A 25,173-nucleotide genomic window follows, 5' to 3' on the forward strand; every position below is an offset into this window, starting at 1 on the left:
CTAGTGCAGTAGCTGCAGTTTTCCATAAGCTACAAACCCTCTCTGTGGTCTTGCCTGCCCTGGGAGATACCTTCAGTGCTGGGTAGCAGGGCAGGAATGTGGCATGACTCTGGAGGAGGGCAGGCACTCCCTGTGTGGGGCTCTGGAACACCATGACCTGTTTATGTGCACTTCCCTTGAGCCTGTGAACTGACAGAAAATGAGCACTTGCCCAGAACCTCAACCACTTACAAATCAGCTCCACTTGTCTACCTGAAAGAGGGAATAAAGATGGAATTAATGAAAAATTTCCTTGAATGTGTATCACAGAGGAAGACATTTGAGTTTTTCATAGCATCACTGAATGCTTTAAAATTCCTTGAAGGTGACTTGAGTCAGCATTTCTTCTGTTTCCTATACTATGTGTCAGAGGAAATGAATGGGACTGTTCTCATCCTTGCTTTACTATTCAAGAACAGGGGTCTCCCAACAGAACAAGTCAGTGAGTAATAAGCCTTCTGAAAGCAATTAATTTTTTTTCCTTTATACATGATGTATATATAGCCTGTGAAACTCATTTCACAGAAATCACAAGGAGCGAAGTTTAACAGGAATCCCAGAGGATGTTAAATAAATGTGCAGATGGTGGCCCCAAGCACAGTTAATACTGGGAGTGTAATTGTATTTCTAGTCATCAGCTGCTCACTTAGCAGGTAAATACATCATTTCACAGCTTCTTGTACTCTGTGCCTCACCAACTCCCCCCTGGATAGCACATCCAGCACTGCTCCATGTGCTGGAGTCTCAGCCTGACAAAAACACTCACAATACATATTTTGACTTGTCCAGGATCCTTCCACAGCCCAAGACAGGAAGCCTTTAATTAGTCACAGAACCATAAAGTTTGGAAAAGAACTCTTAGGTCATCAAGTCCAACCATTAACCCAGCACTGCCAAGTTAATTTTTGTACTTTTCTCTGTCTTTGTGGTTGTGAGCATGTTTTTTACAAGTCATTATTATCCATATGTATTTTCTAAGCCTTACCAGTTGTTTTCAGCTGCCTCTATCTACTTGGGTTTCCTGCTGAGCCTCATCTCTTTCTTCTTGCTTTTTTTCCCTCTTGAGAAGATTCTGGTGGGTCCTTGTGTAACTTTCTTAACAACTTCAATTTGCTGCTTCTGCTGTTTTAACTGACTTTGGAAGGACTGAAGGTAATAAAAATATTTTGCAAAAAAGTAATGAACATTTGGGTTTAAGGAGGGGGGAATCATGTTTTATGATCAGATATTTTTGATATTACTAAAGACCTCAAGGTCCTGAAGACTGAGAATATTGAGGCTTTTTTAATCAGCATAAATCACCAGCTGTGGATTTATTCTTCAAAGTTGGTGCCATTTAAGAGAAATTTAGACAGATAGACTTTGCACTATGTGAAAAGCTTATGAAAGATTAAATTGCATTTTCTTTCCTCAAGCTAGTAACATGCTGTGTTTCCTTTACCTGGTCTTTTGTTTGTTTTTGCTCAATAATATTTTTATGAGTTATCTTTTGGAAGGTAAATAGATTATCTTATTCATTCAGCATTTTAACGAGGTTTTGCTTTCCAAGTTTCTCTTCTAGCTGAGCAGTTCAGGCTGAACCACCTGGTATCATGGAATTCCATGTTTACAGACCAAACCAAAAATCCTCTGAATCCATTTTATTGGCTTCTTGGGCTTTGATTGTTTGTTTGTTTTAGGTAGAATACTGATGGGCATTTCCCCCCCATCCTTTTTCTTTTTCCCAGGAGCCATAGCCTGGGAGCAATTTGCTCTTCTGTATCTGGTGTAAAGGAGCTGTTAGCTGAGTTTGTCACTCCAAAGCTGGTCAGGAAATTCTTTCCAGTGTGTCCAGATGCTTCCTGTGCACAAGGCTGCTGTCATACTTGGCACATGATTAAAAAAAAAAAAAAAAATTGCGCCGAGGCTGCTTTTTATTTTGCTTTTAACCAGGTCCTTTGGCACCCTGGAGGGAGGACAGTTTTGCTGGTTGGACAGTGATACTGTGCTTGGGGTTGTTTGGAAGAGCAAAAAGAAACCATGTAAATTTTTTATTTATTTGTCTATTTATTTATTTATTTTAAAAGCCTTACATTAATTCATATTCTGCACATGCCAGGTTCTGCATTGTTAAAAAAAAAAAAAAGTAAAAAAAAAAAAGTGTAGTTACAGCAGGAGATATTTGTAGCAGTGTTGCATTTCAGAGGAGGAGATTTTGGCATCTTTGCATTCTGGAGGGTGTTTGAGCTGATCACAGTGCATCCTCTGACCTCTTTGTGGATTGTATTATTCTTTTACACACTTCTGCATGGGAAAGGTTTTGTAAGCTGTGCATTCAGGTTGTTCCTGTAAGACCTGTGGGCTGCTAGACCTAAAAAGGAAACAATTATGCACTTGCTACTTTTGGACAGGTCTTACCTGGACTCCCTGGCACCACACTTATGAGATGGCCAGATAAACTCAATTCTCTCAAGAATAAAGGCAGTTTTCTACGTTTTCTCCCTATGTCCTTACAACACAATGTTGGGAATCCCATCCTCTATCTCTGCCCAGGTTGAAACTGTGTCTCATCAGATCCCATAGCCCCAGAGGAGGATGTGGAGAGAGGAGAATACAAGAGGAAACAAACACCAGGAGGAAAATTCTTTACATACAGCTCATTTTGACAGGAAATGTTCTGCTCCTTCCGGCAGAACTTTGTAACTATTTTCAAGATACTAATTTCACTTTATTCCAATTTTGTCTTTATTTCTTGCTGCTGAGAATCCAGTTTCTTTTTTTTTTCCTAGAAGAGAGATGAGTATTTTGGTCTTTGAAAAGTTTGCTTCATCATCAACTTAGAGTCGCCAGCAGATCTTTAATGCACATGAAAGATGCTACACATTCTGCTGGATGGTACAATTAAAACTGAAGGAATTTCAGTTTTACAACATCAGTTTTGGAGGTGTCCACTGAACATGTTTCTGCAAACTGATTGTGCAAGAACTGGCCTGATCTGTAAAATCTCTGCATTGTGTAACCCATAAGCAGCTCCAGACTTTTCAGAATATCACCTCTTTGAGATGGATCAGAGTCTGGCCATTGCACAGATTCTGTGGTTCTGCCTTCTAAATTAATGGAGTGAAAATACCCATTTTCTGTTAGGAAAGTGGAAAAACAGTGGAAGATAATGAATTGGACTTTCTCTAAAGATGTTTTTCAAGTAGTTTAGTTAGGTGTCAGAAACTTAAAACATAAATGCAGAGGATTAGAAAACTCTTCCAACTTTGATCTTGCTGAAGATTTAACAGGTTTTAATTGCTCCCAGGTTTCAGACAACGGACTTTGAAACAACCTAAGAGGCAAAAACTAAAATGACATGATTATAGGAGATTTTTGCCATTGCAGCAACCAGTATCTATATCCATAGCACAGAGTGGTTTCTGAAAGGAAGATGCACAGCAGAGTGGGGAGGCTGGAGAGGGGGGCACGTGCTGTGCCTGCGTGCTGGGCACTCAGGAGGCATCCTCAGCCTTCTGTCATAGTTTCAAGCTGTGTGGGATTCATGCTGAGCTCTGTGGATAGGCTGTCCAGCATGGCTTTAAATTATTTTGCCTGGATTTGGGTAAGTCTGTGTTTGTGGTGTGCACAGTCTGTCACTGATGGATTTAGTAAGGAGACTCTGAATAAAAAGAAGAGTGGGCATGTGGACATGGCTGTAGATCTGGGGACTGAACCTGCTCCCTCTCCTACCACTACAGGGAGCTCTTAATTAGCCTGTGTCTGATGAAAGGTGCAAAAAACCTCTGGTAGAGACTTTCCATGTCCTGATGAGAGAGGAAGCAGCACATATGAAGGGTGGTGATCTCTAATAGTGGCTACTATCATGTCCTTTCCTGTAATTTGAATGAAGACACTGGTAGTGCTTGAAAGAAAAAAATAGTTGATATTTTAACATATTTTTCCCTTCATTTCACTATTTTATTTATTCAATGGGTAGTTGTGAGCTGTATTCTGTAAATGCCTCCACATGCTGAATGATCTAATTTTCCATGTGGGAGTACAGAATAAACTTTAGAACACAAAAGATTGCATGGAAAGGTGGCATTAATTATACAAAATTACCATCAGAAGGTAGATTATTATACAGAACGTTCTTTTTAACATTATGAAACAGCTTTTAATTGAATACTGCATTTGAACTGACAACACTCAAAAAGAATAACAAAGCTTTGGAGTTTAATTTCTTGTAAGGGAGTGTCCTTAAAGGTAGTTGTTGAAGCATACTAAGTAAGTTTGGGGGCAAAGAAAATTTAAATATAAGTTCTACTGAATAATAATAGAGGGAGTAATTGAATAACTAATTTCTGGTCATAACAGAACTTGGTGAGAAAAGGTGAAATACAGTCTTTCAGTGCCTTAAGGGAGCTTATAAGAAAGATGAGGACAAGCTCTTTAGCAAGGTCTGTAGTGATAGAACTGGTAGTAATGGTTTTAAATTAAAAGGCAACAGATTCAGAATAGATGTAAGGAAAACATCTTTTACAATCAAGGTGCTGAAGCTCTGGGACAGGTTGCTCAGGAAGGTGGTAGATGTTTCCCTGCTGTGGAAACATTCAAGGTCAGGTGAAACAGAGTTGAAGGAGTCCATACTCAGCACAGGAGGGGTTGAACTGGATGGCCTTTAAAGGTCAAGACAAAACATTCTGTGAATCTACATAGTTAATTTCACAGACATGCAAATGTAAATAAAAGATTGCAAAGAAAATACTTGTCATATATTTGATGTATTGTTTAAAAATAAATAAGAAAAATAAGCAGCAAATAAGAGAAAAATCAAAACATAGCACAAGCACCAATTTGTCTGTGGCTGAAGTTGCAAAATGTGTAATGGACAGTGATGAGGTAAGGCTTGTGTTTTGCAATTATCCCTGGCTTTGGAGCTGCACAAAGCCTTACATGTTTCCTTTTTATCTCTAATTTTGCCAGCTTATTTTAAAAGTAAAGAACAAAAACCCCAGACTAAATAAAAAAAAACAAAACAAAGAAAGAAATCCAAACAAAACCCCAAACAATCTGCTCCAAGAGCTACATGTACAGGGTTTTTACAGTGACATGAAAACCCTCACATGGTCATAATTCTTATTTCTTGTATCTGGAGGCCACCAGTGTCACCAGAGCCATGATGCTGGGTACCCACCTGGAGCCAGGCTTCACAGCTGGGAGCTGGAACACAGAAATGGCAAAGTCTGGAGCAGAGCCAGAAAATGAACCCCAAATTTGGGAGTCTGGTAGCTGTGATGAATGTGGGAGACAGTGATTCCTGATCAGGATGGCATGTTCTTGCTCTCAGAAAATCTTGAGGGAGTTACTGTAGTCAAGGGCTTGAAAGATCCCAACAGATGAACCTTGTGAAAAAGTGTTTGCCTCTAGCATCTCCCAACATCCCTGCTCAGCTTCCAACCACCCTTCCCACTCTTTTCTGTGATGTTTCTGAGTCAAACTGGTTTGGTTTTTTTGTTGTGAGAGTGGTAAATTTCAGAAAAAAAGAGGAATGTTTTAAAAACATAGTAGAAAAGCCTTGTTGATCAAGCATCAGGCTGTGAAACCATTTGCAGGGGTGGTTTTATTTCAGCTGACTCCAGAGAATCTGAAGAACACAAAAAATGTATTTTTAATGGTCAGCTGCAATTTAAAGATAAGTAACAAATTGGAATCAGGGCATCATTTAGACTGAAAAATATCTCAATGATGTGAAGTCATTCTAAAGCACAGGGCCAGATGAAAACATCATTCAACGTTTAACATGGGCTTTGAACTCACCATGTTTGTGATGCTGGTCAGAAAAAGCACAATCAAAACGTTGCTCTTCTTTTTGTGTGTGTCATCTGCAAAGGATGTAACTGCAGGGATTATATTCAAGATTGCTTTTAAACTGATCCTCTGTTAAAACTGCATGTCAATGTGTGTCTTCTTGCAACAGTGTTTTCAGCACTGGGTCTGCTGGCTGAGACTTGGATAATTTAACATAGCATCCCTGTGCCTTGCCTGTCTTTTTAGCTGCTATGGGTCAAATATCACCTTTAAAAAATAATCTCTGTGCAATAAAAGCCTGAGTGCTAGTTGTTGGGTTTTGGCTCTGTTGGACATCAATGAGAATTGGGGGCATATTTCCAATTTTAGTTTTTTGGAAACTGAGATTATAATGAGAGAAAGGACATGATGTGATAAATATGCTTCCTCTTTGTTTGCCTCCTTAGAACTCTTTGTTGGTTTCTACTAAAGCCTTGAAGCTGCCTGGAACCTTGTAACCAGCTCGGTCTGTCTGTCCCAGGTGTGTCTGGGCTGCTCCCCTGGCTCCCAGAGTGATTGATGGTTGCAGGACAATGATGGGACAGGTGACAAGTGCTGCTTGCACTGATTTGAAAGGCAGCATCCTCACTGACTTTAATAAACCCTGGATTAAAGGGCAGGAGATGTCTGATGCAACTTGTCTGTAACCAGGGGAAACTCCCTGAGCCACTCATGGAGCTGTCACCCAGGGATGGGCAATGGTCACCAGGTCCCCTTTCTTGTCCAGAGCAGAACAGTTTATAGTTTGGGCAGGGGGATACCTGTTGTAACACCAATGCTACCTGGTCTGCAGTAGTGGCCTTTGCTAGCAAGGGGGGCACTGAAAGCTGTTTTTATGGAGCCCTGATGTGGTTTGAGTTGGTTTCCTAAAAATCTCTCTATTAATTGCTCAGTTTCTTTAATACTTTGGGATATTGCAAAGCTTAACCAGATCAATTTTTTAATTAAGAGGTTAAATTAATATTTTAATTTTGAAGTCCCAAAGATAACCAGTTCTTGAGCACCTGAGAAAGGGCTTAATGAGAGAGAGGAGAGAGAGAGAATGTGTGCCACCAAGAAGAGGAATGTGGTGTGAGCTGAAGCTGTCCACCCCCTTGGCCCAGCTGGGGCAGCTGCATTTAGAGCTGCTCACCCCATACACCCTCAGCCTTTTTCCTGGCTGCAGCCTGAGGGTCTGGAGTGGGGAGCTGGTGGTGCAAAGCCTGAGCACAGAGCAGAACAGGGGGAGCAGAGCACCTGGAGCTCACACAGGACTTCCCTCTACACAATGGCAAAAAATACCACAATCTATTTTTTGTTTGCTGGATCACCAGCCAGGGTAGTGATCATCACTGATGCCATAAATATTTATAGGAAAAAAAATTCCATTCCATCTTCCACTTTCACTGAGGTATTTATCCTCACTGTTTCTCTGTTTGCTGATTCATTTTTCATCACTCTACTCTTGTGGGCTAATGTAATGGTGCATATATTCAGGTATCTGTGAGAAGAATGTTTCTGCAGGAGTGCTTTTTTACTATATATTTTGCATGCTGGTAATGGAGTGTTTCTGTATTGTTTTGAGATGGTACATTGTTATTGTTGAGACATTTTTTTTCCTTTTGGATATATTATCAAAACCTTCACTAGTTTGGTTTTTATAATAAAATCTTTATAAATCCATTTTCAGTAGCTGTGCTTTGCATATTTATGCATTTATACATATTTTACACAGCCTTAATATGTTGAAGAAAAGTCAGGGGTCAAGCAGAAGCTCACAGATCCAATTAATGAATTCTAGTAAATGCCCTTAAATCCTTTGTGCCTTGGGAGTGGGGCAGAGAGGCACCTCTCCTGATGCTTATTTTCACTTATTCCTTCAATATTTAATTAGCACGGCTTACTCACTGTATTCTCAGTGAGTTTTAAACATATTTAATTTGAAACAAATTAGACCAAATCTAATGGCTATTAATTACCCAGCCCTGCAGATGTAGGAGTGGTAGGAGATGGATCAGTCCATGTGAAGACATGGGGTGCAGTTTTATATCAAGGCTGGATCTCAGGTGTGGCTGAACAAATGTAGGCAAATCTCTCCAGCTTTCTCTGTACTCCTTTTGTCCTTTGAAAGAGGGAAGAGGGGAGTGGCAGAGCAACCTCAGTGTTGTGCTTGGCTTTTGTCCTGCAGGAGAAGCAGGCCAGCCCCAGGCAGTGTGCTCAGTCAGGGTGTCTGGAACATGAGCTGGAGTGGCAGATGGGGCAGAGATGTGTGCACCACGTGTGTGTGTCTCATGGTGCATGCATGTTTGTGTGTGCACATGCATGTCCTGACACATCACAGAGTCACAGAATTATAGTCAGATGGGACCCACCAGTACCACGGGGTTCAGCTCCCTGCCCCTCTCAGGACTGTCTGAAACTAAACCATATGACTAAGAGCATCATTCAGATATATGTGTTTTCCAGTCATTAAATAAATGAACAATTTTTATTTTGTCATGGTTTTAAAGGGTGAATAATTGTATTGCTTGTGGAATATCATATTTTTCTGAGGCTCTTTCCTGACTGGATTTACAGATATGGGAGTGCGTGCAGGAGGTCTTGTTTTTCAGAGGTTCAATGTCCTAAAGTAGACATACTACTAGTATGCTCTTTTGTTAATCAGCAAGTGAAACTGCAGTGAAGCATTACAAACCCTTAAGTTTTCCATTCCTGCTTCTGGGCAGATGGGCATTACTGTAAGCTTGCAATAAATGTGTCATTCTGAAATTTGGAAACTTGCCAGTTCGATTGAAGTGAGGGAGCTTACTCATGCTTTGTAACTCTTATGGTTTTGTTTAAACATTTCTTAAACAGTCTTGAGTTTTCATAAGCAGCATACCTGAGTCTGTTACTTCAGTAAAGACACAGAGGCTTAGATCTCACTCTTAGAAGAATAAAAAGGAAAATTATGTTGGGTTTTTTTCACATTTTCCAAAGCAATGCTGTCCATTTTTCCTGCTGGTACCTTGGTTCTCAGCTGAGACTTTAGTCTTGCATCTTACTGAGTGGTTGGATGTGGCTTGTTAGCAGTGGATTTCAGGCATGGAAGCATTGCTGCAGCGTGCTGTGCAAATCCTGCCCAGCCAGTTTTGTCCCTGCAATCCTGCCAGGCAGCAGAAAGTGTGGATGGCAGAGCAGGGAGCCTGTCTGGGAAACCACTGTGCAGCTGTGGGGTCTGGTTATGCACCAAAGTGGGAATTAGACTTTTCTGTCCATCATTGGTTCAAATGGCAGCATGACCCCTGCTGCTGCCTGACTCAAGTCAGTACAGCAGTAACTGATAGGAAAATACTGGCAGGATTTATTTCTGTGTTTGCAACTGCTCCTGATGGGGTGGCAGTAGGTGTTCCAAATGAGCTGCTGCAGGTGCCCCGTGTGTCCAGGGACCCTCAGCTGCTGTAAATCACAGTCGTGCACTGTGACTTTCAGTGTTTGCTCTTCACATTGACATCCAAACTCTGCCTGCTTTCATGCTTGTCTCCCACCCTCCCATTGCAGGAGGGAATGAAAGCAGCAGTGCTGTCTGCTGGAGTACATTCTTATGTGAAGGGTCTCTATTTCCATGAGGATATTTGTGAGGAGCTGCAGACTGAACAACTTGAGTCTGTGCTAGTTACTGCAGTTGGCTGCCACCCTTGACATTTGAATGACAGTAAAATGACTTACCTGGGGTAAAATTGGATCTCCATGCACTTGGTTGCTCTAAATCCCAAGCAGCAATTGACAATATTCCTAAGTAAGGTGTCTTTCAGTCTGTTATCTATAGTTAATGCAGTGTACATTGTTGGCTAGAAAAACTGTTGTTAATTGGTTTAAAATTATAGAAAAAAACAGAGCCCTTTTCCAGCACATGCTATGTCTAGTGACAATAATAATAATAATAATAAACAATAAACTTAGATCTGTTTTTAATTTTTTAACTCACCATAGTTTCCTATGATTCTTTTGTTTTTCCCAAATACAAAGTACTGAAAAATTACCATTTTATATGCTGCTAGAGACAAGTAATGTGTTTTATCTAGTTTAATTTGGTTTGTGATTCTGATTTATATTTTTTACCCATCTGTTAATCAGCTAGAAAGACATTTTTGAGAGATCTTCTTGTTTGACTGTTGGAATAACTTCACTGTGGTGCTGGACTGCTTCTGCCAGTAAAAGACCTGAGTTCAGTAAGTAGCACTGAACCATGTTCTGCTGTGAGAATTTTGCAGTTTTCTTTTATGTTTGAGCAGAATTTGATCCCATTCTTTATTTTAAATATTTGTTTTCTTTCTTCTCTTTGCTACAAGGCTGCTTTTCTTTCTGCATCTCTTTACCACTTGTGTTGCAGAGGTCATCACTTTAATTACCAGTGAAACCTCAAAAAAAAGAGGAATCAATCTTTTCTGTGTTTCAGGGAATTTTCATCTACAACTCTTAGGACAGAAACTAAATTAACTGCATATTTTACTAAAACTGAGGCCAGATTTGGGATGGAAGCTATTAGCTGGGCATGTCTTGGCCTGAAAATTTTTGGCAAAATAATGAGGTCAAGGAAGAAATTAAGAAAGCTCAAAGGATTGATCTGTAGGAACAATTTAAGACCTCTCTAGTTGAGCTATGGAGTGATTAGAGTCATGTGATTACATTGTAAGTGTCTGGCATAAACAAGGAGATGAGGACCTGTTTAGGAAGAAAATTAGAAATATAGGCTGAAAAACTGACAGCAAATGAAATGCTGAGATTATCACTTTTCACCAAAAGTTGGAAACCTTACTGGTGAAGACATAGCAGTTGTATTGATGGGGAGGATATGGGACTCAGTCTTCTGGGACCTTCTGCAGAGGTTCTTGGCTTCCCTTCTCATGTCCTCACGTCTCTTATCATCATTAGGAACATCTTTATAGATGAGACAGATATAAATAAAGAGCATCTTTATAGATAAGACAGATACTCTCTTTTCAGTGCAAGAGTACAAATAATGAAAAAAAATCAGATTAGTATTGCTAATGGGCAGTTTGTCTTCTGAATTTTCATACATTTCAGGAAAAATGTTTATTAAACAATTTCAAGCACCTTTATAAGTTTCTTTTCTATTGGCAAACAGGCAAAAAGATCATTTCTGACTGCAAATTATTTGCTATACACATTTCAATCACATATATATTTATTTTATAGTAACGTTTTCTCTGTTTCTGTTTAAAATAAGCCTGGCCTATGTCATCATTGAAAGTAGTGAAAAATGTTAAGTCATTTATCATGCCAATGAGAAAATAATCTCAACTGTAAACAGAAAAAGATAAGTAAGAAAACCATCAGTCTTCAGTTTTCATGCTGCTCCCTCTAGACAGCTTGTTAAGTCACATTGCAGTTAGAGAGTATATAATATGGAAAGACTTCTAAAGCAAATTTTGGGAAACAAGCAACCAAAACTGGTTTAATTTCATTCATGTCTTTTGTCATTCTGTCATGTAAAAAACTCAGAGTATTAAACAGACAAATATAAAACTTCTCTATAGAGTTTGGTTATGGGACAGGAGGTTTTTCATACACATCTAGTTTAGTTTTACATTATTCAGACAGCCCTGTTTGGATTGGTGACACTCATTAAAAAATGTGTAGAGTGGCCATTCAAATTAGAAAAAAAAGGACTTTTAAAGTAAAAGCATACTTTCTTGCCCTAAAGATTCTTAAAGATCTGGTGTAAATTTTGCAAACTGATTTTAGAAGGTATCCTTCTAATAATTAAAAGTTAAAACTCACTGTGGTATAATTTATAACAATCTTCCACTTTTCAGTGCTGTTGTTTTGTAACTCTTCTGTTGCTCCAGGCAGTTGTGATTGTGTGGCAGAGGGATGAGGAAACAGAGACAAATGATGCTTGGGCTGGAACAACAGCAGAGCTGCTGGCAGCACCAGTGTGATGCCAGGGCAGCTCCAGCAGTCACAAATCCTTCTGCTGAGTTCTGCTTGCAGATGGGGCAGGGGCTCACACTTGGGGACAGTCTGTCATCCTCAAACCACTCCTCACAGTGGGATAAGGAAAATGAGGGTCCCAGCTGGTAAAAGTCCCAAACCTTTACTTTTACCTTTACCTTTACCTTTACCTTTACCTTTACCTTTACCTTTACCTTTACCTTTACCTTTACCTTTACCTTTACCTTTACCTGTTTGGGCTGCAGTCTCTGTGCAGCTGTGAGCCCTCACCCAGTTTTTAGGTTGGTCCTGTACATGCCCATTTCCATGGAGGCCACTCTTTTACCAGACAAGATTATGGGATGGCAATAAAAAGTCTTAGTCTGTTAGAGCTGAGTTCTTCTGAGTATTGGAGGTGGGTTGTTTCTCCAGTCTCTTCCTGCCTCCAAAGAAGGCAGGTAGAGATTTACTGTTTTTCTCATTGTTTGCCTTTTCCAGGGTGAATCTCCAGTTAAAGCAAATACAAAATTGGTTGTGAGGATTCATATTTCCTTCCACCCCTTGCTTCATTGAATTAGGTTTAAAAATAAAATACTTTTATTCTTAAACTTCCTTCTCCTTTGTTTTTGCAATGGTGAGCATCACTCTTCCCAGATGTCTGCCTTCCTTTCCCTGTGCTTCCCTGAAATTGTTCCTCTATTGTGTTCCTTGTTAGTTAAATATACTATTCTCAGCTTCAGGGTTTCTTTTTTTTCTCCTTTGGCTTCTTCAAGACTGTGATAAACCCCCATAACTTGTGTGTCAAGAGACTTTCTCATTATATTTGTGTTGCTTATCTTGCAGCATCTACTTTGTCACAGAGACCAGAAACATCACAATAGTAAATTGCAGGCAATGCAATATTTCTAAATTACTTTGTCCTTCCACACCATCCACCTCCATATCTTTTACTGCTTTTGTAAATCCTGCTGTCATCATTAAGAGCAAAAAAATTCATCTTTTCAGTCAGTAGTAAGGCATTTAAAAGAAAGTTCATAGTACAATACCAGGGCTTTATTGCCTCACTGGCCATTTATTTTGAAGACATATAAAATACTTCTGTGCTTATGCAAGGAGATAAGAAAATGCAGGTAGATGAATGGGTAAATGAAAGATAAGAAGTACAACTGTTAGACCTCTCTGTTCCTTAGCAGGAAAGACCTGATAGCAGGTAGTGCCTGTGTCTCTAAGTGAAATCTGACCATCAAGAAATGGGGAGGCAGCAAGGCAGTGTGGGGAGCTGAGGGGTTTTTCTTAGGAATTGGCAGAGCACAGCACTGTGGCTGTTGTTGACAGCAGTTGAGAAACTTAGCTAGAGGTCAGATTAAAAAAAAAATAAATAAAGTGAGTCAACAGGGAAACATTAGGAATAATTAAATTCCAATATGATTAGTTTTTATATAACCTTGTTGCAGCACATTCTCCATTGCTGGCAGGCTAAACAAAGAGGTTTCCTGATCCAGCTGTAAAATCTCTATGAGTTTGGTTTGGATTCTTTCATCTTTTCTGTGTTTGTGGTCAACAAAACAGTCACATCAATAATGCCCATTCATTTTGCTAAGATATTCCATCTTGAACATGGGATAAAGAAAATAAATCTTCATTATCATGAGAAACAGGACTGAGTGAAGCAGGGTGCCCAAAGCTGCATTTCCACTGATAGACCTTTCATTGAGGAAGAAATTAGGGAGCAGTTCCACCCCAGGTTAGAATGGAAAACACAAACCAGAGAATGGGATGTGTCTGAAGACACATTTTAGCTCTGGAAAGTTGGCATGGAAGGATACACTGAGAGATGGAAAACAAACAAAAATCATTTCAAGGTTTGTTGTTTGATTACTTGAGCATATTCATCTTCAAATAAGAGTAACCAACTGTGTTCCAACACAGTAAAACTTGATGGTTCTTCTCTTTTGCTTAAAGTTTTAGCCTAAAGTTTTCTGGAAGCTGACAGGCTGCACACATCTTTTCAACTGCAGGGCAAGATTATACAAAACTCCAACAGCACTAACCACTCCAACATAAAGTCAGGAGCAAGCCAAATCTCACAGAGTGAATTGCAATTAAATTGCAATTGGAAGATATTTTCCAGTGGTAAAACATTAGTGTGGCTGACCTCAGTCTGCAGCAGCAAAGCTTCCAAACAGCAATTTCCCTAAAATGGTAAAAGGTTGGGGTTTCTTTTGTGGTTTTTTTTCTATTTCTTTCCATAGCAATACTTCTAACACGTAAGAAAAATCTGTGCAGCAGGAATATGTATCTAGACTTTCATGTGAATCTCCTTAAAATGCAGAGAATAGTGACATGTTTAGGTTGGAATATGTAATTCCTGAAGTCTGCCTTTTAGCATGCTGCTTAGGTGAATTTGTATTTGCTGCATTTTTCATGTCTTGCTTTAGTTAATTGCTCTCAGTCCATACATAATCAGTGCTACTCCAAAATTTAGAAAACAGGATTAGCCACAATGTGAGTTGAATTTCGAACAAGAAAAAAAATTTATTGATGCTTGGAGGTGTAAGAAAAACAGAAGCTCAGTCATAATATATACACTATGTTTGCATAAATGAGAGAAAAATAAATAAACTCTTTTTTCCCCTTTGCTTCTTTGTTGGGGTCTTTTTGAGATAGAAGATACACATTAGTTCATGTTTTACTTGTTTTATATCACCTGACTCAAAGTGATGAGGTTGTAGCCTGGAAGATGCTGTGATCTTTTCCAGACAGAGTAACTTATCTCACTTCCCCCTCTTTTTTTTTTTTTTTTTTTTTTTTTTTTTTTTTTTTTTTTTTTTTTTTTTTTTTTTTTTTTTTTTTTTCTGATGGAAAGACAATTCCAGCTTTGCAAGTGAGGAATTGTTCATGTAACTTTTCATTGTTTCAAAGATGGATAGCATGGTCTTAAACCTTATTTCTAATTTAGAGTGTTCAGTATTCAATGAACACTGTATGTGTCCTTTCCTCAACTATTTTAAACACAGGGTGAGAGTTGTGTGTAAATTGATGTCTTTGGTGTGGGATTTATCATTCTTCATGGTTCTGTGTAAAGATGTAGCTGGGGAAAAGGAGGCACAGTCACTGCTGCTTTGCTCACCATTAATTTGCTGTTGCCAGAATCACTCAGTTTGGGACTACCTGATGCTGAGAGATGCTATGCACTGGACTAATCATAATAAGCTAGCAAATAGTTGCAGCTCTGAAGGAGGAAAAGGATTATAATAATGCAGCACTGAAAGGATGTGCAGTATGCTCAGCATCATGAAGCTTGTAATACATTTATTATAATTCTGTTTGAGACATTGCAGAAGCCACCTCCTATGTCATGTGCTGCATAAATGAGGAAACAAATTTTGCCCAGCACCTCTTTAAGGTGTCTCTGAAAAACTGGAAAGCTTATCAGCAAGCTCTTTGGAGATGTTGTTTAAGAGGAACAAGGAGGTGGTGGAAAATATTTCTCTCTCTGAACAGAAATGTCCAGGAGACCACACAAAATAAAGGATTCATCAGCAATCTTGGAGTGGCTGCACAGTGAGATGTCTGACTGTGATAAAAAGTGCCTATGGTAATAAAATCCCCTTCAGTTCCCTTTCTTACAGGCCTGTGCTGTCCCTGGGGTCTCATGGCCACAGAAACCTGTGGTGATACATGGGCATGTGAAAATTAGGCAAATAGCTTGTGACTATTGAGTGTTCTTCTAAAAGAGTGCCTCTTGCGAGATGAAAAGTTATATAACTCAAAAACATGACAAAGAGCCTTAATATATTAAAATAATTTTCCAATTGTGTGTTTTGTTTCTGGAGATTCTTACACTGCTTGCCAAGAAATTGCATGGGATTTTATTTTTTTTTAATTCCAGATGTTTCAGTTATTCATTTAGAAACAGTACACACAACACTGTAGTAAACACCTGGTGTCTGATGGATGGTTGCAAATGCTTTAAAAATTCTTTGCAATTAGATGGATCTAATGGAAAGTCCAACACACAAGACCAATTTAAATAATTAGCAGTAATATGTAGTTTTGACACAAGATTTTTCCTGCATGAAAAGGCTGCTTTTCCTTCTCCCATTATCCCCACTTTTTGTCTACATGTAGATGTGTGGGAGAGATAGGGGAAGCATGATAACTCTGGAAAATCTGTGTTCTTGGGAAGTGGAAGTTGAAGGGGACTCCAGTCTCCCTGTTTTTTTGGGGTTTTTTTGTTTTGTTTTGGGGTTTTTTTTGGTATTTGTTTTTGGTTTTGTTTGGGGTTTTTTGTTGGTTTTTCTTTTTTCTGTTGTTGTTGTTGTTGTTGTTGTTGTTTTAATTGAGCCATGAAGATAATAATTCAGGTATTTGGCAATACTTCTAAGATTAGTTTTTAAATATCTCCTGGAAGAATTTCTGGATTTCTATGAAGAAGGTGGGGGTTTTTTTCTCAATAAAAATTTTTTTGCTTCTTTTATTTTAAAATATAAGTATTTAAAATTCTATTTCATGGACATCCAATAACAATACAATACATGTGTCCATTTAATATAATTTGCCTTTCAGAATTTCTTGGAGAATGCAGTGAAATTTAATTCCTTAACAAATTTACTATGTGACCATATATTCAATATGTTATTGCCCTGAAAAACACATTTATTGTTATGTAAGTCTAGAGTGATATTTTGAGAACAGGAATTTGAAATAGAATTTGTTGTACAGCTACTTATGAAAAGTAAATTTCTGAGATGAGCAGTGAACCCTTCTTGGGCTCCTGAATGGTCTGTAAATAACAGGTAATATTCACAACTGGGAGAGGTTGGAGTTTAGTCCTAAATGTTTACATACCCAGTGGTGCAAAGGCATCCTTCCTGTAGAGTTTAATTTGCTATTGTTAAATCTAATTTCTATTTCTGTTGTAAAAAAAATACAGCTAAAGTGTATAGTAAAAGGGTATTTTTACTACTGGGTGCATGAATTCTTAAGATCATTCATTGTAATTCGGGTGGGATTGGGAATCAAGGAAGGTGACAGGGATATTCTGGGGAGGAGGTTTTGGTTTTTTTCTGTGTCTCAGTCTTCTACAGACACCTTTAGCCATGTCACTGTTCCTTTTGCCCTAGGTTACTCTCTAGGTATGTTATGGACCTCAGTGTGTCACTCTGGTAATTGTGTATTAGGCAGTTTGATGTGATTTTAAATGCAATAATATGTGTTATAACTTCATCTGGTCTGCAGCAAGGTGCTGTTATTCCCCCTTGGAACAACCTGCTTTTCATTGGTTTGTGAGTTGATTTGCTACTGATTTCAGAACCAAATCTGGAAGAAGAAAAAGATAACTGATGAATAATAATTTCTTGGAGGAGACAACATTGGGTGATGAAATGCTTATAGAAATAATATAATACTCTGAGTAGAAGGTTCTTTTGAAGAAAATAATAATGAATGGGGAATTTTATTTGTGTATGTTTGGACTACACTGAAAATCCTTTCATTTTCGGCCAGTAGTACATAGAAGGCACACCCTCTAATGTCAGCATAAATAAAATTAGCACTGTAGCATATTTCACATTGGAGATTGCAGTTCAGATTAGAATCTCACTGTGTCAGCTCTTCTACAAACAGAGAGGAATAATCTGTTTCATGATATGGTCTGACTGACAAATATCAAGGATAAGGATGCACACAGAATCACAGGCAAAAATGAGAATGGAGAGAGATATTTTCAGCTCTAGAATATGGTTTAAAACATTTATCCACACTCCTTAAACCAAATAAAAGTATCAGTTTTACTAAAATATTGACTTTGTTGGAGAAAATGAAGGGAAAGGCATTTGTTTTGACATTGCAAAAATGCTTTCATTTTTACCCCAGAAATGGTTTTTATTGTGATCTTTCCTTTGTGTGTCTTTAAAAAAACAACAAAGTCACCTGACAGAAGCATACAATTTAATGTTATGAAAATACTCATATTTTTAATTTTTATTTGAATTTTGTTCCCAGTTTGAGATCAAACCCATTGCCTTTCCTGGAAAACTGCAAATTTGGGTTTTGTCTCGAAGAGCTGACCGCAATCCATTGCTCAGATCTAGAAATACACTTTTTATTGCTTTCCTTTCACTAACAGAAAGCAGTTTCAAAATTAGTGATGTTTCTCAACAGTCACAAATACAGGAGATGGTCTCCTTTGGTTTCTGCCGTGCTTGGGAGCTGAAAGCTCTGGAGATGCTCCAGCAGCACCGTGGGCTGTCCTTAAGTGGGAGCTGCCAGAGACAAGGAGCTGTGGAACTGCTGGTCCCAGCCCTGCCCATGCTGGAGGCTGCAGATGCAGAATTGCCAGCTGAGGAGAATTTATAAGCAAGGAAATTACCTAATGACAGAGGGATGTGCTTCTAGCTGCAGGATTGCCTGATAGATGTCTCTTTTATAATCTGCTGTCCGTGGCTGTGCTGGGACTGTGTTGACCTGCAGTGTGGATGGCCTGTTACATCTTTCTCAGTATCTGACCCAGCATCTCAAGGACTTAAGAAGTCAGCCACTGGAAGTTCATTTAGTCCTTTAAGTCTGTGCTAATCAGAAATTCCTGTGGAAACCTCCTGCAGTGCACTTCTGTTCCAAGTTTGGTGCTACTGAGCTAAAATCCCTGTGCTGGCCAGGCTAGCTCCAGAGCACGTACAAAGTTTATTTCATTATTCACTGCACACTTGCTGAAATCCCCCTTTTTTTTAATAAGTTATTTAAAATTAAGATTTTTCAAGTTTCTCCCCCCATGCCCAAAATTCCAATTCTCAATTTATAATTCCATTGATAGATTGCAATTTTTGGAAAGTGCAAACTAATAAAATTTATGTCTTTGGGTATGACATATTGAATTAAGTGTCTAAAGCTTTTCATGTCAGACAAATGTGAATTTCCAGCAAGCTATTTATTAGCTTGGAGTGGAATAAAAGATCTTGCAGGGAAGAAAATTAAACATAGCTTTCAGCTGATAAATATTTAGCCTTTGTATTAAATCCTAGCATAGAAATTTTAATAAGTAGCAAATGTAATAAATCTGTAATCCTTAAATCACTTAGTTTCTCAGTTTAATTATTTATTAATTTGGAACTCAGAAGAAACAGAATGATGCTTGTCATATTGACTGTATTAATTGGATGCCTTAAAGAAATGAAAGCAGTAAGTCTGCTTTTTGCTTATAGAGTCCTACAAAACTGAGTACAGTGACTCCTTTTCACCCAGCTTTTTAAAATTCCTTACAAATGTACATATTTGTATTCAGTCCTGTCACTTAACCTGTGCTTAACCTGGGGTATGTTTTTTGGGATATCTCTGTTGGTTACATATTGATAAGTCAATTCCCATTTTCTTTCCCTGTTGACCTATGGATGGTTGAATATCTGTACATTACTGTATATTCCTTACAATATCTACTTGTGTGTTCACACTTAAGGTCCTCCTGGAAGAAAATTTTCCATGATGCAGAGTAAAGGAAACATTTTGTAGGAGTTTGTGGCAGTTCATGTGAGAGGATGAGTCCTGAATAGAGGCACCAGCAGCACATGAAGGTGACCTGTCAGGAGGGCTGCAGGGCACACACATTGTGCTGAAGGATTTGGTGCAGTGGTGCCCTGGCCATCAGAAGGTGGCCACCTTGAAGCTGAGAGAAGCAGCATTCTCTGCTGGATGTGCCTGACTCAGAGAGTTTTCTTGAGCATCCTCAAGCCAAGTTTAGGGCAGGCCCTGTGCACGAGCTGGTCAGTGTGTGTGTGTTGGATGTGCAAGGAGTGGCAGCTGTGCTGGTGACTGATCTCAAGCAGCAGGCAGGTTGCAAAGGTGATATCCTTGAAATTCTATGGTCTGTTTCTGAGCTTGCCCTAAGAGATGCCAAATGAGAAGTAACATGAAGCTCAGGAAGGGTGATATTCAGCCTTTATGCTTCTTGACTTCATTTTTCTATGTGTTTGGTGTTTATTTCATTTTCTTTATGCTGTGGCATTTAGTTTGACTGACATTTCCAAATGTACAATAATCGAGATCTGTGCTCTTTAACCTTAAAGAAAAAGCTGTAAGGTGCTCTAACTATTTTCATTAAATTCCAATTTCTTTGGAACAGAAGTTGGATCAGAGCTGAGTGAGGGGTGCACAAGCTCCTTTTAAAACTCCAAGCAAAAGACAGCTGAGGAGTCTGTGACCAGGCATTGCTTAAAGTTTTTCTCTGACTTGGAGCTGATGCGATAGCTGGTGCCTGGGGCTGTGTGCACTTTGGAACTTCTTTTTTCTCTTTTCTTTTGGCTATTGCATCTTTTACATTGTTAATATTTCTTATGTTGCCATGTGAACAATTTTATTCTATAGTACTAGGCAGTTTAGCTTTTCCTTCCCCATAACACTGTTTGTACACAGCTTTGGGGGTTTGTGAGATACTGTTTTTAAGAGCTCTGGCAACCTTCTGAGTTCAAAGTTTTATGCAGATATGATTACTAACTCTATATGATTCTGCATAACCACTTAGAAAATGAAGAAAACTTTTACAAATTTTTGAGGGATGTTTTAAAAATCAGAGGGTGCAGGTGTTGGCAACTTGGTGATTTAGAATATACTGCTCTGGCTTTTTAAAGTGTCCTATACAGCTTTGAGACCTTTTTAAATGTGTCCATGCTCTCCCTATCTGGGGCCAGGTCTGTGTGGTGCATTTATCTGATTAGTGGCAGAATTTATCTGCTCAGTGGCAGGCACTGCCAAGTTCCTCTGTGGTATTTTATTTGTGGTGTAATAGGAGAGTTTTTATCCTTACACTGTGTGAGAAGTTTCTCCTTTATTTTACAGTGTAGATCTGTCTTAATCTGAAACAGTCCTAGACAGACTCAATCACCTTATTTGTCTCAATAAATTTAGTTTCTGTGGTGGCAACTGCGTTGACTTCTGTAGCAAGAAGGAAGAGAATACTGAATACAGAATACAGAATACAGAATACAGAATACAGAATACAGAATACAGAATACAGAATACAGAATACAGAAAGAGTTTAGCAGGAACACGTTTTGCATTAATTGCTCTTGGGATTGTACTTGTACTTCTAACCATGAGTGCTTGAAAAGTAATGAGAAGCCAATCCATATTTTTCCTTTTCCAAGGGCTACTGGGTCATGAGTGATACTAAAAGTTTGGTTAGCAGAGTAAGTCCTTACCTGTCTTGAATTTTTTGGATGAAGTAGTCTCTGTGAGAGAGCAAGTACTGAAGGTGACTGCAGTCTTTCTAGGATCAACCAAACAAAATCATGAAGCACTATAGTTTTTCCTGGTTTGGGACAAAATTTCATTCAAACTGAGGAAGTTTGGTCTCTCTTACTAAGGTACTCTGTTAAAAGGAACTTTGTTACAAGGGTTTATTTGTGTCTGGAGGTTTCTTCTTTTGTTATTTTTTGTTTTGGTTTGGTTTTGTTGTTGTTGTTGTTTTGTTGGAGGTTTTGTTTTTTTATTTGGTTTGGGTTTTTTGATTGTTTTTTGTCTTGATTTTTTTTTGTGAATTGATCTGGGGGGAAACAATAGTCCAAAAATACTTCATCTCAACAAGACTAAAGTGGACTCACAGTGTTTGTGTTACATTTAATGAGAGGTTTTTTTCCTCTACACCCAGCCAGAAGCAAATAGTCAAGAAGTCAGTAGGTGTTTTCTGAACTTCATCAGTCTCAACTTTTCAGAATGGGTTTATGGGAAATTGTACAAGACAGAGAGTACAGGCTGGGTAATTCTTTAAATTCCTTCAATATAAAGCAGAGGAAAGGAAATTGTAAATGAAATCCAGCAATGGATAAGATATTGTATTAGGCCATTTAACAGCTGGAAGTTGTGCTATTATCATCAAAACTGTAAGCATTTGAATATAGCTGAGTTGCCTCTTTCTGCCTGTTTTCAGCTATAAAAGCAGTAGTGCATTACACTTTCTGCCTACTTTAATCTACTTTGTGCTTTGTTTTTTTATTTTCTTTCAAATTAAAAATGGTAATGTAGCCAAATAATTCTCTAAAGATCCCTCATCTCATTTTAAAATAAAATGAAATACTTACCACAGAAATGTTTTACATGTGAATATTTAAATATAGTTTATTATTCTTAATGTGGAGTTTTTCTTGTATGGGTTTTTTGCTGTTTATTTTTTGAGGGTTTTGTTTGGGTGTGTATGTGTTTGTTTGTATGTTTTGTAAATCAACCAAATCTGGAATTGATTTGGTTTCTTTCATTATGGATTCTTCACCAAAAGTTTCATGAAATTTTCACTCCTATGTTAGGCAGGGTGTTTGCTCTTCTGAATTAAAATTTAATTGACCTATTAGCATTATATCATAGTACAGATACTTCCAGAAAGGGGTGGTTTTTGATGAGACTGACAAATACAAACCTACTACCACCAGCATATTCCAGGCTCAAAAAGACATTGCCTGTCATTGTCCATGAAGTCACTCACATTTCTCCATGACATTTTAGCTTCTTGCCTCCTGGAACAGAACTGATGAAAGCTTAGGTGTGGTCTGATTAATGGCTTTACCTTTTCCTTCTGCCCTTCCTGCCTGCATCTGTGGTTGTCTCTATAAAATCTTGGGATTTTATAATCTTTTTGCCTGACAGGGATTCCCTCCCTACCTCCAGCTCCCAAAGTTTCATTCTGCTCCTTTACACTCTTTGGTCAGAAATTCTGTCATTGTTATCCCTTTAAAAGTTGGCCTTTTGCAGTATTTTGTTTTTAAGGTGTACTGCTTAGTAATTTATCTCAAATGAGAGCAAGAAGAGTCTGTTATGTGGTAAAATTCAAGGGATTGTGGTGTGGACAGAGAATGTCTCTAATCTGTGTACTTGGATAATGTTGCCCTTCTTTGGGTCAGTTTTGTGCATGACATTTCCCCTGGGAAGTTACTTTGGATAAATCAAGAGACTAAGGTTTTGATCTGTGAAATTTAAGTGAAAGATAGGAATATAACTGCCTGGTAGACCAAAGATAAAATAACAGAATTATTTCAGTAATAACAGAAGTTTGGCAATAGAAGTACTTTTATATATAGAAGTATTTAATAAATACTTTATTATTGAAAGTAAAAAAAAAATCTAATGAAAAGGGTTTTTGAAATGGCAAAGCTGAGGTTATCTATTATAATTCTGTTATAGATACATACCAAATTAGCAAAATCTCTCTCATGCCAGATAACTTTAAATAGTCTTGCCTTTATGTACACAGACATTCCTTACTGCTCATCAGAGCATTTATTTATTGACTGTGTAAAGGCAAGAAAATTAGATTATCTCTTATGTTAAAAATATTAAAAACACATTCCCATATTACAGTTGTTTGATTGTACTGTCTAAGCTTCCAGTAGGAATTTTAATTTTGTGTATGTTTTTTTAAAACATTCTTTTCAATCAAAAAGTTTGGAGAAGTAGTTGTTTTTGAATTCTGACTGTCCAGATGATTCAGTATGACCTAAGGAATAATGTTTTTTGGAAAGCAAACTTTATGCTTAGCCTTTCCCATTGTGTTTTCCTTTCAGCAGAGAAAGGATGCACAAAGATAGTTTCTGTGGGTTTAGGAAACAGATGATAGCATGCAAAGCCCCATGTTTATATGCACTGTGGTGTTTTGACCTTTATTTAATGGTGTTTTTTGAAAACTTCAGAGGAGGTCAGTGAAGGGGTGCACTCAGTGTTTGAGGTCAGCAAGTGGAAACAGAAGAGGGTCATCTATCCCTTATTGTGTGTGTGAGGGGCGAGGGTTTGTATCTATTTGTCTGAAAATTTCTTAGCTGGTCTTCAAAGGAGCTAAAAAAAAAAAAATAAAAGAGGGAACATTATCTAATCAAAGCTGCTCAGTCAACTAATGATGCCAAGTAATAACCTTCCCTTTCTCACCATATTTCCTTTGGACCATAAGCTATTTAATACAGCTAAAAATTACCTCATCCATCATAGCAATGCAGCCTTTTTCTGTGCTTCACTATGTAGTGGGTTTATCAGCACTGGGCAAGGGAATGAGGTGAAGAATAATTTCTTCTTTAATTGAATTTTCAAATTGAAACGTGGGGGGAAAGGGGGAGCAGTGGGCTGTGCTGGCAGCAGGCCATCAGCCCAGGTTGCCACTCCCTGTGAGCAAAGAGTGCTTTTATCATTGCACAGACCAGGTGCCAGGGTATGGAATAAAAGTGTTCACTACTGTAACTGTGTCTAACATGAATTTTGAGCTCCAACAATAATTTAGAATAGAAACATGACCTGCATGTGGTCGTGCTCCATGCTGACTTGACTGCTGTGACTGAGAAAGATGATTGCACTGTGTGATGAGAACGGGTGTCAGGTGTTATCATGGGGAAATAAAAGCACTTATTACCTTGTGGTGTGATTTGTTCACATGACCTTGCTGTTAGAAAGAATAATTTTGCCTTCTGGTATCATTTTCAACAGCGTGCTGCTTCTTCCTGCTGTTTCCAGTAAAAGTAATGAGGCTGCTTAGGACACTCAGAGGTGACTGATGTGCACATAGATAATTATAACAGGTGCCATTCTCAATTCAGTTCTCAATATTGTGGAGAATAATGTGATATCACTTTTGTGAAAGGGAAGCTGGTAATTGTCAAGTACTCAAAAATTAGCAGTTAAATTGCAGTTGGCAAGTTCCTGCAGTAGCAACATCTTTTTTGTTGTTTTCCTTGTTGCTTATGCCAGTCTAGAATATGAGAATCACAGATTTGTGGTTTTTTTTTCCTCAGAATATGGTGGCATGGGCTTGGACTTCTCCTATAACATTGCAGTGGCAGAAGAGCTGGGGAGGATCCGTTGTGGAGGCATTCCCATGGCTATTGGAGTGCAAGCTGGCATGGCTACCCCTGCCCTTACAAGGTAATTTTCAGAGTTTGGTTTAGTCTAAAACCCCATTGTCATGAATAGAAAAAAACAATACTGTGTAGATTTACTGTCCAGTTGCTATTCAGTAATGCCTGAGGTAAGATCCTACTCTCTACTTCTCAGTCAGTTTGCTTTAGGGGAAAAAATACTTCTTCATTTCTTTTAATGCTAGAGTTATATTAATTATATGTTAAAACATATTGTTTAGTAGTAGATGATATGTTTACAAACACAGAATCTTGGTGCCACAACCAATTGAAAAAAAATTGATTCCAGAATCCAGTTTGTTCATGTTTGTCTATTTTCTTATATTCCGGTGCAGTAATACTAAGGATGCAATTAGTTGTAGTGATTAGGATCAATCTAATTCTGCTTTATAATTTACTTTCTCCTTTTCCAGCTTTGCAAGGTGTCCATCCTGAAGTTGTAGCACATATATCATGCTTCCTACATCCATTCTAGACAATTAATCATTTTTATTTTTCTCACCAGCTATGCCAGTGTTCACATTTTAAT

At 38.3% G+C, this 25,173-nt stretch overlaps 1 protein-coding gene across 1 annotated transcript in view; it reads left to right on the forward strand.

Annotated features, from left to right (window-relative positions):
* Positions 1-25,173, forward strand: part of LOC306799670 (putative acyl-CoA dehydrogenase 6) — a 74,473-nt gene that overhangs the window by 20,492 nt on the left and 28,808 nt on the right. Inside the window, exon 3 of the mRNA XM_079301025.1 lies at positions 24,522-24,651. Coding sequence (XP_079157151.1) covers positions 24,522-24,651 — 130 coding nt within the window. The remainder of the gene's footprint in view (positions 1-24,521; positions 24,652-25,173) is intronic.

The sequence above is a fragment of the Erithacus rubecula genome (genome assembly GCF_903797595.1).
Source record: "Erithacus rubecula genome assembly, chromosome: 3".
Classification (NCBI taxonomy): domain Eukaryota; kingdom Metazoa; phylum Chordata; class Aves; order Passeriformes; family Muscicapidae; genus Erithacus; species Erithacus rubecula.